The sequence below is a fragment of the Colletotrichum paranaense genome (assembly GCF_030867605.1).
Source record: "Colletotrichum paranaense strain IMI 384185 chromosome Unknown Scaffold_4.1, whole genome shotgun sequence".
Taxonomy (NCBI): domain Eukaryota; kingdom Fungi; phylum Ascomycota; class Sordariomycetes; order Glomerellales; family Glomerellaceae; genus Colletotrichum; species Colletotrichum paranaense.
Window position 1 is genome coordinate 3,484,729 of NW_026848962.1, and position 18,387 is coordinate 3,503,115.

Below are 18,387 nucleotides of genomic sequence, written 5' to 3' on the forward strand. Positions count from 1 at the left end.
ACGGAGACGTGATGTGTGGGCATCAACATGGCACTCTGTGGGTGAGATTCGCTTATCCAACGCAAGTTTCTTTTTTTTTTCCCCTCCGAGCAGCATGAGGCTTCAGCTAAGCCCGCGCACCCGGAGGAGCGCGTTTGTGCAGCTACCTTATACGAGTCGCCAATTTCTCAGCCAACCGTCGTGCTGCATTGGCTGCGCTTCCCTGACACGTCAAGTGCTAGCTTCGATCCATATCGTTTCAACGGGGATAGCCACATACCGTAGCCTAGGCCGGTTTGGAAATACAGTCTTCTTCCAACTACACCAACTCCAAGATTTGAAAGTCATTTGTGAACCGGGATCGCCACCGGGGTGATGAGGTTTACATTTGCCCTAGGGTCTTTCTTGTCCAGTCTGACAGGAAGAGGCGGCCGCTGATGGCTTCACGATATCTATTTTTTGGTCGTACGTGGGTCCCGCATCGACTTGGATTACACCAAGCTAGCACTAGTGAGCGCCATAGATGCATATATGGCCCACCGTCACCGCCCCCCCTCCTTGAGCAACGCACGGGGCTATTCAACTGAGCGTCCGGCAACCTAGCCTACACAGCACGGAAAAATAGGCAGTAGAAAGGTGATGAGACAGCAAGGGGTGCATCGTCAGCTTGGCATCTACAAACGCCATGCCCCTACGAACTCATAGTTTCTTCGACCCTGAACCTTGCTGTGACCCTAGTTCTGGGGAAACACCAGAACTTCGGAAGGGCAGAGGTAAGGGTGCGGGAGTCCATGAGTAATGATTGGCTAGAATTCAGAGAACTACGCTTGCTGAGATGAAAAAGGATGTCCGAATACGTCGCTCCGCTCAACATCCCTGCAAGTCAAATCCTACTATAGATACGGAGTAGTTGACTCGAAGTGGCCTCATTCTCTCTCTCACTTGTACGGAGTAGGGCCTACCTAACTCGCTCGCGCTGACGATCGAGGTGAAATTGTCTCCTGGACGCAGAAAATCTGCCGTCAGCGACCCTTCTTGAGAGCATTATCAGACGTAGGAGTTCATCCCAACTTTGACCACCCACCCATAAGGAGACTCTCGCTGCTCAGACATCCATCGTTCAGGTCCCGCCGAACCTTGGTCTTTGTTTCAATGACATTACACGGGCTAATGGGATCCTAGCCAGTGATCCTCTTTGGCCCCAGTGGCCGACACAGAGCCGGAGCTAAGGAAGACGTAGGGAGAAAGAGAAAAGAAAAAGCCACGTCGGATGACACGATGTGACGACGTACAGAATCGACTGAAAAGGTACTCAGATTCCAATGTCTTGGTTGGCGGTTCAGCTGCAGTTGGGCGAAAGGTAGTATTACCAGCATGCTGGGCGGCAGGCTGCATACTTCTCGTCAGGACCCCCTTGCATCACTCTTCCAAGTTCTTCATGTCTGTCTGTCACTTCTCCATCTGCCACATTGACCTCGCTTATTCACCCCTACTTACAAGATGCCGATCGATGTTTCCAACAGGAGCGATCACCCACCGAATACTGCGCACAAAGCATCCGTAGAATACTCATCCTGCGCTCGGCTCTGACGCATCTATGTTGCGAACATTCCGGAAGCGACTGGTTTTCCACGTTGGCGACGGGTTGGATTGTTCTTCGCGATGGCCGAACTCCACAATCATAAAGGTGTAGGGGTCTGCTTACTTTCCTCGGTTAATCAACCGGTGAACATACGCCATTAAACCCGGAGACTAGCTAAAACATGATAGTACGGCCCCCCTTTTGCCATGTGGTTGTTGCGATTAGTCGACCGGTATGCTTTCTGGGCCCTGACGGAACCTATCGGCCGTCAACGTTTTGGAATGTCGCTGGACAGCCCTTCCTGATCTGATTGCGCTAGATCTGAGGGGAGCTGACAGAAGGGGCAAGAGCGCAACTTTGTTAGTGTTGCTTGTGCACGAGGCTTTCCCTTCTAGCCTCTTCGAGTTGAAAGGTTCTCACCATGGCAAGTGTTACTAGTTGGATTGGAACGATAACCAACCAGATCTGGAGATTGGCGAACTGGAGGCGTGAAGCACGCGAGCGATTGATTTTCGGAGCACTTCAGAGGCATTGTAGTCTTCCGCCAGCCATCGGATCCGACCCTTCAAGAAAAGATATGTTCGGTCGAGAGTCTGTCCCCTGAGCTAGTGGCAAGATGGTGCGAAGCTGGTACTACTGACATCAGTCGATGGGGGGCGCGTAGAATTCTGAATAGCGCCGGATGCCCCGGCCGTCTCAACGATCGCCAGTCGGACGAGTCCAAGTTGGAGTGTGCCCCTTTCACCACACCGGACGACAGCTGACCAGAGAAAGCAACACGGACAAGTCGGTGCGCCGGTTCTGTATGTACGTCTGATGGGGAATGAAGTAGGGTTCGGGTTCCTTTTTCCGTTTACAACCTCGATGCCATCTTTTCTGGCGCCTGGCTGGCTGAAGTCTAGCTCGCTACCTAGTCTCTCTACATGACCTGATATTTGATCGGTCCACACGTCAACTCCAGGACTAGGGAATTGATGTCTTTGTCAGTGTAACGGGCCGCTTCTCTTTGACGTATCGAACAATAGAGATCGACTGATTGTCTTCCGCTGCTGGGAAAATGTACAACCCACCATGACTCATGTAGTCCAACGGTGGGCGTTCTGAGTCGCTTGTGAGGCTACCTATACTAGGTGTTGAGAGCCGAGGTTTGAGACATGTGTGTGCTCCACGAGGTACCTTCCAAAGTCTCCATAAAGCTGGATGCCCCCTCTAGTCTTTTCTTTCCTTCTACGATAGACTAGATAAGGACGGAAACAGGCAGCAGAATCTTGGCTTGATGATCGTTTTCAAAAGGTATTTCAAAGTGAGTATCGCTGCTTGACAACCGTGAGAACCACGATATTTTGGTTGCACGATACGCAGAAGCTTGTTTCTCACCCGTCTTGACTTGACATGTGGGACTTATTTGTTACTCTGCACAAGGAAGAATGGCCAATGGTAGTTGGACTACTTGCCTAGCATGGCCCATCTATTCGTTCTCTATGTGCTACTGATCTCGGTATTGTCTGTTTGAGACGTCCTACAATAAAGTTATTGAGATTGCTTGGGTCCGATCAAGAAGGGAGCTTCGGGTCGGTGCCTGAAGTCTAAGCTACCTAGGCTTGGAAGCGCCGAGAGTGACAAAGAGAGTGAGTACTGTGAGGAGTTGGGCGACGAATGGGTCAAGAAGCTATCAGCGGACTTAATTCCTTCCCCAGAGTCATGGAGCGGCAGAGGGCCAGAATAGAATGACGGAAACCTGCCGGGATGGACGGACGTGGGTCCGAAAGATGGGACCGAGGTCCGGGTCCGAACACAGTGGGGTGCCTGGAAGGAACAACGATTGCCCGAACCTTTGTCGCCTGAGGTGGGTGGGCTTGACCTGATGGACCCAAGCAACGCGGGGCATGTTCCCCCCACTCACTGCCCGTCGTCCACTGCGAAAAAAAATCCGCCGGGGTGTGGAGGGGTATTGATTGCATCACTCAGCATCAGGTCCTGAGGTATCTCTCTACTGATAGTGGTTGATAATCGTGCACCGTAACAAAACATTCCCATAGGTACTTTGCCCACACTCAACGGCCTCCCTGAGGAATTGCACCTCCAGATAGGCAGTAACTCGATGTGCCGGCCTATCACAGTATCCTGACGCTCTCTTTTGAAACTCGGCATTTTTTCCATTTATGAATTGCATCTGAAGCACGTACTCTTTAACCACCATCAACACCTCTCTCTCACAGCAAACCCGCCATCAAAATGAGTCCGTTGGTAGAGGCGCCGAAAACGGCGGTCCAGCTCCTTCCTCTCACGCCCTTCACACCCGATCTTTACGAGCGTGCCTGGTGCTCCGTACCTCACCCTACGCTTCCACTCATCGCCACGGCATATTCCAAATCAGTCAAGATATTCTCGCTTTCGTCTCTTTCCTCCCATAGCACCCTGACTGGTGGCCACACCCGCTCCATCCGTTCGGTAGCTTGGAAACCCAACCTCCCTCCTCACCAGCTGTGCCTCGTCACCGGTAGTTTTGATTCCACCGCCGGACTTTGGCGCTGGGACGGCGAGCTCCCGTTTTCTGGCGACGGCGCCAACGCCGCTGAACCCCTCGAAATCGACCTGAGCAAGGCGGCGCGCCGCTCCCTCGACGATGCGGATAGCGATGGCGAGAAGGACTGGGAGTTTACTCTCGTACTCGAGGGCCACGACTCAGAGATCAAGGGCGTCTCCTTTGCGCCATCCGGCGCATATCTCGCCACGTGCAGCAGAGACCAAACGGTATGGATATGGGAGGACGTGGGCGCCACCGAAGGGGATGACGAGTGGGAGACGGTCGCAGTGCTGAATGAGCACAACGGTGACATGAAGGGTATCGCGTGGTGCCCTGACGTGCCGGGACGCAACTCACGGAGGAGATACAGCGCCGACGTCCTCGCAAGCAGCAGCTACGATAACACTGTGCGCATATGGCGCGAAGATGGTGACGGCGAATGGGTCTGCGTGTCGGTGCTGGAGGGCCACGAGGGCACCGTTTGGGGTGTGCAATGGGAGGAGAAACCGAGAGAAGACGGCGCCTTCCCAAGATTGCTCAGTTACTCGGCCGATCAAACAATACGGATATGGACGCTGCAAGTTGAGGACGAGGAGAACGAGGCGGGTGGCCGCGGAGGCTTCGGCGGTGGGCTGGGAGGCATTCCCAATACAATGCGGAGATCGTTGCGCGAAGAATGGGTGTGCACGGCGATCCTGCCCAAGGCACACACCCGCGATATCTACTCGGCGACTTGGAGTGCGACGACGGGGCTGGTGGCCAGTACGGGGAGCGACAGCATCATCGTAGTGTACCAGGAGGACGAGACTGAGGAAGGCAAGGCGAATGATGTCGGGGATGTCGTACCGATGGAGACAGACGAGGTCACCGAGGGCGGAAAGCCGGATGAAGTACCTGTGGGATCAAGCAAGTGGCGCGTTGCGGCAGAGGTTCCCAACGCCCACGGCCCGTACGAGATCAACCACATCACATGGTGCAAACGATATGACGCAGGTACGGAGAGGAAGGGGAGCGAAGAGATGTTGGTCACCACCGGCGACGAGGGATTAGTAAAGCCTTGGCAAGTAATTATATCATAGATGACGCCGGGGCAGGTAGTTTCGCCCCTTTGTGCATACTGAAAGCATATGGACGATACTTGCCCGCACCTGGAAGGACGTGGATATTGAGATATCATCCGACTCCCCACCAAGCTTTTTTGGCGAAGTTGATACAGGGGCGATGACACCCGAGAGCTTTCGATTTGGCGATGCTGGATTATTTGCGCGACGTCTTAGTCAACGAACGACAATACATCACCACTGTAAGGTTGACATATTCAACTTGTGCTGCTGCATTGTTTACTCATTCCAACGTCTTCCTTTTCAGCACCCATCGAGACTCCAGGCAATAAGACCCAGCTAGCCCACATCATAGCCCTTAAGAGGGATGATCTTGCGAGGATATGCAGATGGTTTCTTGACTAAATGAGACCTATCTATGTGTTTGTGTTTCTGTCGCTACGGACAGTCTGTCATTGAATCCGACTCTTCCTTGATACCATAAAGGTGCTTCGAGCCTCCATACACAGTAGAGTCAAGTTCCATAGTATGATGTTGATGGCCGGGGTTTCCTCGGTCTGCAGCCCTCAGCCACTCCCAGTGGGGGCCTTAGGTGGCTGGTAGATCACAGACCTGGCCTGGACTCGAACTGCCAGGGCTAACTTGGGTGGGCAGCTGCAACGAGAACCAAGCTTCAGAGGCCGCCCACCTCGGTACCTTAGCATCTCACCACAGATGCGTGGGCTGTGGCTTGGTCGCATACATCCAGGATGAAGATAGGTAGCCTGAGCAGCGACGTTCAGCAACTCTGTTGAGGCTGTGTCTGGCTGTCAGGAAAGCGCAATCCAGCAATATCTTGTAAGGTACGGAGTGGGCTGTGAATAACTTACCGTGTTCCTCGGGCTCTTTTCACGCTCATCGTAAACACTGATACCCTTGGGTACCCAAGGTACAGAGAGGAATCTACCTACCACAGTAGAATATGAGGTGCCAGGTCGTAGATGGTCGCCCCAGCCAAACCCGACTCCACCGGCGCCCAACCTAAGTACCTAACCAGAGAGAACCTGGGCCGTTCATTTCAGTTCTAATTGTCCAACTTCTGGCGGTGCCCTTTCGTCGCCAATTGTTGGTCAGGTCTGGCACTTGGCTACCTTGTTGCACATCACACTGGAGAAAGGTGTCTGTTCAAACTTGACGGTAAGGTAGGCAAGGCATCTTTGGTTCTATCCGCGAGGTAAGTAGGTAGGCACAGGTTCCTTGCCCTCATCTTCGACATCTTCCGGGTTATCCTTACCACGTCCTCTCAAGGTTCACCGCAAACCAGTCACCAAAGGTATCTTACCCACCTTCCATCAAGATAAGGTAGCCATCTACCCTGGCCAAGCCAGCCCCGAAGCAGCTGCCGTGCTCTTGCCCTCTCACGACAGACTCAGGTCTTGTCTGTGCCTATGTCAGTCCATGTGGTGGCTGAACACATCGCCCGGGCTTCTTTGTGGGAAATGGGTCAATAGTCAGTCAGAGCGCAGCAGCAATGAATGTATGGACCCCTCTTTCAGTCTCATTTGGCAACGGGACTCTACCTTATAAAACCCTGGGCTCCTAAACCCGGGTTGCCCTCTGGGCTGTGATCCAGTCAGTCTGGACTCTGCACTGCCTGTACCCTGGGGCCACCCACCTGTATTAGTGCCGATACGCCCACCACCTACCCGCAGACGTATGGTATCCATCCAGACCTTAACTTACCTACCTTGGATACATCAATACCTTACCGCACTTACGTCCCTTCCCCGCCACTTTTCGTCTCCGTCAACACCACACGTCCATTGTTGGCGATCCCCTCCAGCCGTAGCATCATACCCGCCGCCCTCTGGCTCTCTTATGCGCCCATACCGACTCGACGACGACCTCTGTACTCTCTCCCATGGCAGGGCCAACTTCACCGGGCGCTGAAGGCCCCACGTATGCCCCGCCTCATCTTCCTGCTGGCTGGATTGCCCAGTGGGATGGTGCGAGCAAGAAGTACTACTTCGTGCAGCTTTCCACGGGCGTCTCGCAATGGGAGACCCCGACGGATGCCGCGCCCACCGGCGCGACACCTGCTCAACCTTCTGATCACCCCTATGGTGTTCCTCAACCCGAGGTCATCACCCATCCTGACGGCAGCCAGACGGTGAAGCATGCCGATGGCACCCTCGAACCCGTCAACCCCTCCATGCCTCCCGACACCACCAGTACGAGGGGCATCGACGGCCAGACAGGCGATCGCGGACTCGGCGTACGTGTCATGCGACCCTTTTTCCCTCTCCATATAACCTACTCGCGCGTTTCCCGCCCGCTGCTTTGTTCCTGTTTTGCGTTCGAATGCGATTACTGACTTGGGTCCCTCCCCAGAGCATGGCCATGAATGCGCTTCTTGGCAGCGGCAAGAACTCGAATCACGGCTCCTCTTCCGGCAACCAAAGCAGCTCAAGCCCCTTCGGTGGCATTGCTAGTCAATTGATGAACGGTATCGGTGGGCACGGTAACAGTCACGGGAGTAGCAGCGGGGGCGGCAAGAGTTCACTGGGCAAGATTGGCAGCTCTCTAGCTTCAAGCCTGCTCTCGAGCGGAAAGCAGTCTCAGCAGGGCCAGTCGCAAAATTACCATGGCGGCCAGTCCTCGGGTCATCAACAACAAGGTGGTCTGGCTGGATCTCTAATGGGTGGCGTTGCCACCATGTTTGGCGGAAACAAGCAGAGCCACGGTGTATGTCAGAGAGTACACTCTCAGTTGCCAGGCGCATGACTGACTTGAGCATCTAGGGCAACAATGATTTCGGGTACTCCAATAATGCCTCTGGTGGCGGCGGAGGTGGAGGCTACACCGGCCAGGCTCCTCCTACTTCTTACCAGCCACCTGGTTCGTCTTCGCATAACCAGCACTCATCTACTCCAGCGGGGGGTTCATACCACTCTCCTGCGCCGAACCAGGGCCAGAACCATTCGCAGCAGTCGTATGCTCCACCTCCTAACCAGTACCCCCCTCCGCCAAACCAAGGACAACCTCATCACAACAACTCCTACGGCGCGCCGTCTCAACAGTCCCATGCTCAGTCCTACCCACCTCCACCCTCTAGTGGTGCCCCTTCGTATGGTCAGCAGCCCAGCTATGGCGCCCAGCCAAGCCAGCAGCACAACCAGCAGCACCAACAGCAGCACCAACAGCAGCACCAACAGCAGCACCAACAGCAACAACAATACGGAGGATATAACCCCGCGACCTATAGCAATGGTCCTCAAGGCCCCCAGACTGGAGGGGGCTATCCCAGCCAACCTTCCTACGGCGGCCAGCCTTCTCAACAACCCAGCTATGGCAACCACTACTAGATGTCTGTGAAGAGGCGTATATTCACAGAGTGCTCCCGTAGCTGAGTGAGACTTGGTGCGGCTTTCGACGTCAACTGTACACATGGACTGTTGCACCTAGCCGTTCGTTTTCCCTAGTAAGATATGCTCAAGAATGACGCAGGGGAATGCCAATTTGGTAGGCAAAGTGGACGTTGTCACCTCCTTCAATTCTTGCTGCTTGATGATGGGAGATGTGCGACGAGCCTTGGATATTATTTGAAGCAAGACGCGGGGGCTTTTTTTGTACCCAGTGGAATTCCTGTCGTTAGAGGTCCTTTCGTTTTGAGCAAGAGATGAATGCATGGAGAAGGCGACGCGTTGCATTGATTACGTGCTCAGAGCCTCTTCTTCGTTTCCGTGGACCGGTCTTCATCGGCGAGTACCGGTTGAATCCAAGCGAGAATGCATTTAGATAGAAACCAAGCTGAAAGCGCCACGAGTACGATGTAAGCGACGGTAGGCATCAAGGACCGTGGCAAAGCATTGAACAAGAACGGGTCGAGGATCAGGTCAACGCTGACGGGCTCGACTTTGGCCATGAGTGTGTTGTTGTCTGTGAAATAGTCCGCCGAGGCCGAAACCCGAAGGAACAGCAGCGAACTTTCATGCTCCCGTCCTCTGCTCTGCAAGGCTTGGTCCGCGTCGGCATCGTCCTGATCAGACTGACGCGAGAATGCGTAAGTTGCCAATGATGAAATAAGCTCTGGAGTATCCCACACAGCGGGCAGCTCAAAGACATCGAGCGCGAAAGCAGTGGGTTGCTGTATATGATAAGAATTCTATGCCAGACAATATGCCAGATAATAAAAGGGTTCACCAAATAACGTACCGTGGCCGACCAACAAACTCGAAGTTCGTAACGCTGGCCTTGGGTCAAGTTGGTGAGCAGCAGCCAGGATGTCGTGCCCAGTGGAGAGTCCGAGGTTGGAAATGACGCTGGCAGTTGAACCCGTTTGGACCACTCGTCGGGTGTGAGGACGTCTAAACGGAGGTCCTGAATTGTTGGTGGCGTGGTCGGAACGTTGACCGTCTCGGGCCCAAGAAAGATAACCTTTTCGGTATTGGCTCGAACAACATCGAGGCAGCAGGCCAGGGCGAGGCGGGCGGCGAAGGCTAGACGCATAGCTGTCTCTTGGCTAGGTATCGATGAGGCAGCAGGTTCCGGTTGTAAGTTATTCGGAAGCCTTGAGGAGTTAATCGGCTGCCTGGACAACTTTTGTTGTGATGAGGTGTGGCCGGTGGTGGACGATATGGTGATCAGCAATGTAGTTGAGTGAAGCTGTTTGGTAGGTAGGGATTACTCGGCGAGAAGAGTGTGAGACAGGGATGTAGGGTGAGGGGACTGGGACGCCCGAGAGGATTGGTCTGTCATTCTTCAACCCTTACCATAGCACCTAACTATTGCTCTGCAGGCTGCTAGCAATCTTCTCTCAAGGTGGCTTTTGGCCTTTTTCTCCCTCTCTCTTCTGCCTTCTCCTGTCTTAGATCTTAGGCTTCTACTTTACCTACACATGAAACAGTGAACGTCTTTATCGAATTCCATTTTGATACAACGCCAGGCTGCTGCTTTAGTACCGCCACCGCGGTTCGCCGATGGGTCCCGTTTCCACACGGCGATTGAGGATTCCTGGAGCCTGGTGAGGTGCGGAACCCGCCTTACTAATTGACTCTCCATGGACCTTGAGTACAGATGCGGGCTCCGTATGAAGAGACTCTCGTGTTTGGGTTTATCCAACGGCTGTCATTTGCCTGAGCTTATTTCTGACGCTTGAAGGCTGTTGGAGGTCTTCTCAGAGCCAAACAGAAGAAGACTATCCCCATCTAGCCTATACCCTTGTCTGCATACATCCAATTCCGCGTTTTGCAGGATGAACGTCTTGAGACTTGTTCTTCATCGACTGTTCGATGTTTAGTTGCCCAAGTGTTTAGGTACCCATACATGAATGCAGGAAGACCTGGCTGGTGTCTCCATTTCTAATCGTCGTAGAACACGTCTTGGAAAGAAAGATTGGACCACCCCAGCTTGAGGGTTTCTCGTATTGTACTGTGTGGTACCTCAAGGCATGGTGATAAATAAATACATAGTTCCTTTACCTCCCGCACTGAGAGCTGTCACTCCGACCGAGGAACGACAGAATGGAAGGGACCTGAGATGCTTAGGTACCTTACCCAAGCGCCTAACACAACTTTCCTGAGGGAACCTTACTACGTAGAAGTGCGGTGAGCCTCGCCTGCCAATGGCAGATTAGGTAGCCTGCAGAGCGATTTCTCCAATGTTTCCCAGCGTGCCAGGTTCCGAGGTACGTACCCAAGGTTGCCCTGTACCTGCCGAGTCCCCCATTCAGGGGGCCAATGAGACATCCCCGGTGCCTCCCGTCGTGCGCTCCTGCCATTGGACGGCATCGCCAACGACAACAGACCGTGGGCAGACGCGCTTACCACTTTGGGCCTGTTCATATCAACAAAACTTCGCCGGACTCGCTACACGGCCCCTGGCGCACCAAATTTCCTACCCCACCCCGATTTCTCGACCACCTGAGGAACCCGGTCCCACGTCCCACGTCCCACCTCACCTCACGTCCCAAGGTCTCCGCGCCCCGGTTCTGCCAGCAAGCACCATCAGTTGGCAGTCCACTGCACCACCCAAAAGACCACAAGCACGAGCCCAGCACCTATTATTCCTTCCCCTTGCACTCGCCAGGCCTAACCTAACCTTTTCAACCTCCTGTTCGACATCCTCTCGTGATAGCTGCAAAGACGACATTTTTTGCTTGCTTCTCACCTCCTCGAGCCCTGCTTCTTTGCTCTCCTCTTTCAGTCGCTTGTCTATAACCTCAAACAATTCGCCGCCAATATGCGTGAGGTCATCAGCATCAACGGTAAGCAGATCCGACTTTTGTTTTGATCCCCCGACCCCACGCGTCCGCCTTCACCGCATCCTCACCCCCAGCTACCAATGCGCATGCCGCAATCGCCTACCATAACGGCTATTTGGTCTTTTGCCTTTGAACACTTGCTAACTTGTCACTTTAGTCGGTCAGGCTGGTTGCCAGATCGCCAACTCCTGCTGGGAGGTATGTTTCTCGTTTCTCTTCGATACCCCCATATCGCCGAATCGACTGTTGAAAACGACTTGTCAAAGCGATACTCGAAGAGAATAAATTTGGAAACGCCAGCTCGAAGGAAACAAACTAATCGTTGACATCCTATAGCTTTACTGCCTCGAGCACGGTATCCAGGTAAGCTTCCAACACGTCTTCATTTTCATTCCGTTCAGCATGCTAACGTGCAACTCTCACCAGCCCGATGGATACTTGACCGAGGAGCGCAAGGCTGCCGACCCCGACCATGGTTTCAGCACCTTCTTCTCCGAGACTGGTACGATCTTGGCCAGACAAAACTTCCGAGCCATCTATTGAGTACTGTACTGACCAAACGGAATGTGTCTAGGCCAGGGCAAGTACGTCCCCCGTGCCATCTACTGCGATCTTGAGCCCAATGTCGTCGACGAGGTCCGCACTGGCCCCTACCGCGGTCTCTTCCACCCCGAGCACATGATCACTGGCAAGGAGGATGCCTCCAACAACTACGCTCGTGGCCACTACACCGTTGGCAAGGAGCTCATTGACCAGGTTCTCGACAAGGTCCGCCGTGTTGCCGACAACTGTGTTGGTCTTCAGGGCTTCCTCGTCTTCCACTCATTCGGTGGTGGTACCGGCTCTGGCTTCGGTGCTCTCCTCATGGAGCGTCTCTCTGTCGACTACGGAAAGAAGAGCAAGCTCGAATTCTGCGTCTATCCCGCCCCTCAGACCGCTACCTCTGTTGTTGAGCCGTACAACTCTATCCTCACCACCCACACTACCCTCGAGCACTCTGACTGCTCCTTCATGGTCGACAACGAGGCCATTTACGACATCTGCCGTCGCAACCTGGGCCTTGAGCGCCCTAACTACGAGAACTTGAACCGTCTCATCGCGCAAGGTAAGTTTTACAAGAACAAGGACAACAAAAGGCTTCCTGTCAGAAACGTAGAATACTGACGAGTGTTCTGCAGTTGTTTCCTCCATCACCGCCTCCCTCCGCTTCGACGGCTCCCTCAATGTCGACCTGAACGAGTTCCAGACCAACTTGGTTCCCTACCCTCGCATTCACTTCCCTCTGGTCGCCTACGCGCCCATGATCTCGGCCGCTAAGGCCGCCCACGAGGCCAACTCGGTCCAAGAGATGACCATGTCTTGCTTCGAGCCCAACAACCAGATGGTCAAGTGTGACCCCCGCCACGGCAAGTACATGGCCACTTGCTTGCTGTACCGCGGTGACGTCGTTCCCAACGATGCCCACGCCGCCGTTGCCACCCTTAAGACCAAGCGCACCATCCAATTCGTCGATTGGTGCCCTACTGGCTTCAAGCTTGGTATCTGCTACCAGGCTCCCCAGATGGTGCCTAACGGTGACCTCGCCAAGGTCAGCCGTGCTGTGTAAGTTCTGCCATGATTGCTTAAGAGTGAGAATGTATGTCGCTGACAGTGATCCCAGGTGCATGCTTTCCAACACCACTGCCATTGCCGAAGCCTGGTCCGCCCTTTCAACCAAGTTCGATCTCATGTACTCCAAGCGTGCCTTCGTTCACTGGTATGTTGGTGAGGGTATGGAAGAGGGTGAGTTCTCCGAGGCTCGTGAGGATCTCGCTGCTCTGGAGCGCGATTACGAGGAGGTTGCTGCCGACTCCCTCGAGGGTGAGGAGGGTCTTGAGGCTGAGTACTAAGAAGTGTATATCCTGGCGATTGGATGCGGATCAAGTTGCGCAGCAACAACCCCGATTCTTTGTGGGGCGCAGGCTTTGGTGTCATGGATGTTTGCAATGATGCTGTCGTCCTACGGGGCCAAAGGCGTGTTTACTTCAGTTGTTAGAGTGAGAAAAGAATAGCCGACTTTAATACCACGGGGTTGAATCACCTCAATGCTTCGAGTTGTGTAGTGCTACGTATTCCCGCCGGCATACAGATACCCTCAGTACCACCCTTCTACCGCGTTTCACTCAGGTCGACGACTACATATTGTTATGCGAGTCTTCATCGTAGAATACTTCTATCATCGAGGCTCTGTTTCCGAAGGCATGTCAGGAGAAATCATTACATTACACAATCGCAATCATCCTCAATACGCTGGGTAAGGTTGGATGGCAGCAGACGGGATACAATGGTACCGGAAGCATGGCGCGGAGGAGTCGGATGTGTCAAATGCGGATGGGGATGCAGCGGGAGGCGTGGCCGAGCTTTAAGATGGGGCGCATCGGTGCAGGTCGACTACGGACGGGAACTGAGGTACGTACCTCTTCAAGGCAGAGGTACCCAAGTGTGTGGCTTGGCTTGCGAATCACCTTGGCCAGCCTGACGACCTGCCAGCGGAGACCAACAGTCCCCCCAGCCGTCCACAATCGACCTCCTGCTTGCTGTTCGCTACCTTACCTACCTAATTACGTTGGGAGGAACCAACGTCCAAACACGAGATACGTCCTGTTACATCTCTCTCTGAGATAACAGAACCGGGCACAGCATCTGGGCATATGGTAACTTCAACCCGTTCCTAATTTTCCTTGTCAGTGCGTATGTGTGGTTTCTAACGTGTCGTTTCCCCGTTGATAGAACCGGAGTTGATTGAGCCCCCAACCCCCCGGAAATCGCATCCAAATTGACGACAACCGACCAAACTTCCCGCCAATCACCCAAATCCGGGCCATCCTAAGCCGCGCAAGACTCGTAGCTTCTATCGAAAGGAGCCCTGATATTTCAAGATGTCTGCCGAGGGCGTCGATGCTGGTGAGTGCGCAAGTCCCTATAGCGCTTGCGCGCCGGCCTGAATAGAGAAGAGCCAGCGTACTGACGACAGCCGTGTCTCATAGCCGCGCCGAACCTGAACCTGACCCCCGAAGAGAAACGTCTCTATGGCCAACTGTTCCGCCAAGCCGATACCGAAAGCGTAGGAGTTGTCACTGGCGAGACCGCTGTCAAGTTTTTTGAAAAGACTAGACTCGATTCAAGGGTACTGGGAGAGGTAAGGAGACAACCCGGTGCCAACACCCGAGAAACGACGATGATAGCTGACGCCAAAGACTGCAGATATGGCAAATTGCAGACAAGGAGAACCGGGGGTTTTTGACCCCAGCAGGCTTCGGGTTGGTGCTGAGACTCATCGGCCACTGCCAAGCTGGACGTGAGCCAACGACTGAGATAGCCCTCCAACCAGGACCTTTGCCGCGCTTTGATGGCATGCCTCCTCCAGCCGGTCTCGCGTCTCCTACACCCCCGCCCGCTGCCGCTCTACAAGCCCAAGGCACTGGCAGCGGATCCATCAGAATTCCTCCTCTTACACCTGAGAAGGTTAATCAATACTCTGGATTATTCGAGCGTCAGCCGCTGCAAGCCGGAAATCTTCTGCCCGGCGATGCGGCTAAGTCCATCTTTGAGAAATCAGGCCTACCGACTGAAGTGCTGGGCAGAATCTGGCAATTGGCCGACACTGAACAGCGCGGAGCATTGGTTCTGACCGAGTTCGTTATTGCCATGCACCTGCTCACATCAATGAAGACGGGTGCTCTCAGGGGCTTGCCCAATATCCTCCCAGCACCTCTCTACGAGGCCGCAACTCGACGCGGACCTCCCGCTCCTAGGCAATCACCCACTGCAACTGGGCCTATCTCGGCAATTCCGCGACAACTCAGCGGCACAGCCCAGTATCGTGCTGGTAGTCCTCTTGGTCGCCCGCCCATCACCGCGCAGACGACTGGCGCTCCTGCTAGCGACTGGCTAGTCACTCCTGACGACAAACAGCGCTTCGACGTCCTCTACAACGACCTGGACAAGACTCAGAAAGGTTTCATCACAGGCGAGGAGGCTGTTCCCTTTCTCAGTCAATCGAACCTCCCCGAGGACGCTTTGGCCCAAATTTGGGATCTCGCAGACATCAACTCCGAGGGGCGTTTGAACAGAGACACTTTTGCTGTTGCCATGTATTTGATCCGTCAGCAGCGAACTAGACGCGATGGCACTGTTTCCCTTCCGGCATCACTCCCACCAAACCTCATCCCGCCTAGCCTACGAACGCAGGCCCGCCCTCAGACCTCAGGATCTCCCTTTGATGCTCCTCCTCCACCCCAAGCCCAGGCCCCAGTTCCGGCTCCCGCTCCCGCCCCGAAGTCTGCTCTTGATGACTTATTTGGCCTTGATACGCCACCAGCACCCGCTCCTGCTCAAGTTGCCCTGTCTACCGGTGGCTCGAATGCGAACGATCCGTTCGGCTCTGGCTCGGCTGTTCTAGCACCCTCGTCCCCTATCCGGCCATCGCCTACCGGCAATCAGTTCAAGCCATTCGTGCCCTCATCCTCTTTCGGCCGTGGACTTACAGTTCACAACACTGGAGATTCTAACTCCGGTCGGCCCCCTGCTCCCTCAGCATCTGAAGATCTTTTGGGAGACGGTGACCCTGAGGTCAGCAAAAAGTTGACAAACGAGACGGCCGAGCTTGCGAACCTGTCGAACCAGGTCGGCTCTCTGTCCAAGCAAATGCAGGAAGTTCAGGGCCAACGCACCACAACGCAGAACGAACTGAACCAGGCCAACTCCCAGAAGAAGAACTTCGAGCACCGCCTCGCCCAACTCCGTACCATGTATGAGAAGGAAGCTAAAGATGTCGAATCTCTGCAGGTGCAGCTCAATACCTCGAGAAACGAGACGAAGAAGCTACAAGGCGAATGCATGACGCTGGACGGCACCTACCGAGACCTGCAGACGCAGCACCAGCAAGTGTATGCAGCACTGCAAGCTGACCAGCAAGAGAACGCCAACCTGAAGGAGAAAATCCGCAACCTCAATGCAGAAATCGCACAGCTGAAGCCCCAGATCGAGAAGCTCAAGTCCGAGGCGCGACAGCAAAAGGGACTCGTTGCTATCAACAAGAAGCAGTTGACAACTAACGAGGGTGAGCGTGATAAGCTACAAAATGAGATCACTGATCTCCATAAGAGCAACGAGGAGCTGTCTCGCCAGGTGAACACAAGTTCTCCTGTAGCGTCGTCGGCTCAAGTAGCCAGCCCAACGCCCTCGACTGCCAGTGGAAACAATCCCTTCTTTAAGAGAACGGGAAGCACTGATATTATGGGTACTTTCACTTCGCCGCCGCCTGCCAAGCCTTCGAGTGGTGACAAGTCCTTTGACGATGTCTTTGGGCCAGCGTTTCCCCCTGTCGGCACTGCCAGCACCCCGCCGCCAGCTACCTCCTTCAACCCGCAACACACAGGTGCGTCGACCGCTAGCGTGGGCTCGTTTTCGACACCTCCTGTCTCCATGCCTCCCAATATCAGCAGGCAGGCTACCCTCGCAGCTGAGCCTCCTGCCCCCCCGCAGTCTAGACAAATTAGTTCGAGCTTCCTGCCGTTTGCCGACGCGAACGAGTCTCTGAGCTCTTCTCGGGCTGTCTCGCCGCCCGCTTCTCGAGCCGAGGGTGAGGTCGAGACCCCCCAGGCAGCCTCCCTGCCTGGAGCCTTCCCCCTGGAGCCTACGGCTACGGGTCAGAGCACGGCATCTACTTCAACTGCGAGCTTCCGTGAGTCAGCTGCTCAAGGTGATGCGAAGCCTTCGAGCACTGGAGCTGCAGCCGCGGGCGTGGCTGCAGGCGTGGTTGCGGCTGCGGCTGCGACAGGCAGCGCTGCGGCGGATTCTGACCCATTTGCTGCGATGGGCCCGAACGACGCCAAGGCTGATTTCGATGATGCATTTGCAAGCTTCACCAGCGCACACAATAACTCTGACAAGTCGGGTGCTGACACAACCAAACCCTTCTCAGCTTTTGATTCTGAATTCCCACCCATCTCCGAGCTTGACCGTGACGACGATGACGACGATTCAGATACTGCCAGCGAAGGGGGCGGCTTTGATGATGACTTCGCCCCGGCGTCTCCTCAAGCGAAGAAGACTGAACCTCCCACGGAGCCCAAGGATGCCGCGTCCCCGACTGTTCCGGTGGCTGCGGCTGCTCTTCCTGCGACTGAGGATTCGGTCTCCCCTACGTCTATCCACAACGCTACTGCTACTGCTACAGCAGCACCTACTATTCCCGAGACATCGGAGGCTAGCATTACCTCAGCGCCCACGACTACACAACATCCGGAGCCCAAGGCCCAGTCTTCCTTTGACGATCTTGATGACGAGTTCGAGGGTCTAGAAGATGCTAAAGAGGGTTCTGCCGATGATGACTTCCAGACAATTTCTAGATCTGGGTTGGATGATTTCAACCCAGTCTTCGACAGCAGCCCGCCACCCAGCCAAGCCAAGACAGAGTCTACTGCCTTTGGACAAGAGAGTAGCTACGACTTTGGATCAGTATCACCAAAACCGGCCGCTGGCGAGATTGCTAGTGCGGCATCGAAGAGCTCAGCAGCGGCTCCGGATGCACAGGACTGGGATGCCATCTTTGCCAGTCTCGACTCACCCAGTGACGCCAATGCAAACCCCACAGCAAGTGCTCCTGCCCCTGCTTCTGCTCCTCCTGCAGAGGATACTCGGCCAACTCCTGGTAGAGCCCTGACACACACGGGCGAGCATGATGATCCGATTTTAAAGAACCTCACCAGCATGGGCTATTCGAGAGAGGACTCCATTCTCGCTTTGGAAAAGTATGACTACAACTTGGAAAGGGTAAGTGGATTGATTTTCTTTAAGGATCGCATGCATCACCCCTTGCGTATGTGGCTGACTCTGTTAACAGGCTGCCAACTATCTCGCAAGCCAGTCGTGAAGATAGCAGAACACAATCAAGAAGAGAAGAGAAACGCAGTTTTGTTTCATTATGGGAGGCAAAGGGGCGTGAACCCCCATG

At 54.5% G+C, this 18,387-nt stretch overlaps 5 protein-coding genes across 5 annotated transcripts; 4 read left to right on the forward strand and 1 right to left on the reverse strand.

Moving 5' to 3' along the window:
* Nucleotides 1-3,796: 3,796 nt before the first annotated feature.
* On the forward strand, nucleotides 3,797-5,167 carry CPAR01_06138 (WD domain-containing protein; the record flags this gene model as incomplete). The annotated part of the gene is made up of 1 exon (XM_060490412.1): nucleotides 3,797-5,167. The coding sequence occupies one exon, from the start codon at nucleotides 3,797-3,799 to the stop codon at nucleotides 5,165-5,167; it is 1,371 nt and encodes a 456-aa protein (XP_060351878.1).
* A 1,882-nt stretch (nucleotides 5,168-7,049) lies between these two features.
* CPAR01_06139 (WW domain-containing protein) lies at nucleotides 7,050-8,493 on the forward strand (the record flags this gene model as incomplete). The annotated part of the gene is made up of 3 exons (XM_060490413.1): nucleotides 7,050-7,403; nucleotides 7,520-7,873; nucleotides 7,930-8,493. 3 exons carry the CDS (start codon nucleotides 7,050-7,052, stop codon nucleotides 8,491-8,493), a joined length of 1,272 nt encoding a protein of 423 aa, XP_060351879.1.
* Nucleotides 8,494-8,849: 356 nt separating this feature from the next.
* Nucleotides 8,850-9,637, reverse strand: CPAR01_06140 (uncharacterized protein; the record flags this gene model as incomplete). Its single annotated transcript, XM_060490414.1, has 2 exons — nucleotides 8,850-9,275; nucleotides 9,344-9,637. 2 exons carry the CDS (start codon nucleotides 9,635-9,637, stop codon nucleotides 8,850-8,852), a joined length of 720 nt encoding a protein of 239 aa, XP_060351880.1.
* Nucleotides 9,638-11,368: 1,731 nt separating this feature from the next.
* On the forward strand, nucleotides 11,369-13,279 carry CPAR01_06141 (tubulin alpha-B chain; the record flags this gene model as incomplete). Its single annotated transcript, XM_060490415.1, has 7 exons — nucleotides 11,369-11,393; nucleotides 11,548-11,588; nucleotides 11,727-11,753; nucleotides 11,817-11,892; nucleotides 11,965-12,495; nucleotides 12,569-12,992; nucleotides 13,051-13,279. The coding sequence occupies 7 exons, from the start codon at nucleotides 11,369-11,371 to the stop codon at nucleotides 13,277-13,279; spliced, it is 1,353 nt and encodes a 450-aa protein (XP_060351881.1).
* Nucleotides 13,280-14,308: 1,029 nt separating this feature from the next.
* Nucleotides 14,309-18,306, forward strand: CPAR01_06142 (UBA/TS-N domain-containing protein; the record flags this gene model as incomplete). Its single annotated transcript, XM_060490416.1, has 4 exons — nucleotides 14,309-14,333; nucleotides 14,417-14,568; nucleotides 14,634-18,206; nucleotides 18,277-18,306. The coding sequence occupies 4 exons, from the start codon at nucleotides 14,309-14,311 to the stop codon at nucleotides 18,304-18,306; spliced, it is 3,780 nt and encodes a 1,259-aa protein (XP_060351882.1).
* Between the last annotated feature and the right edge of the window lie 81 nt (nucleotides 18,307-18,387).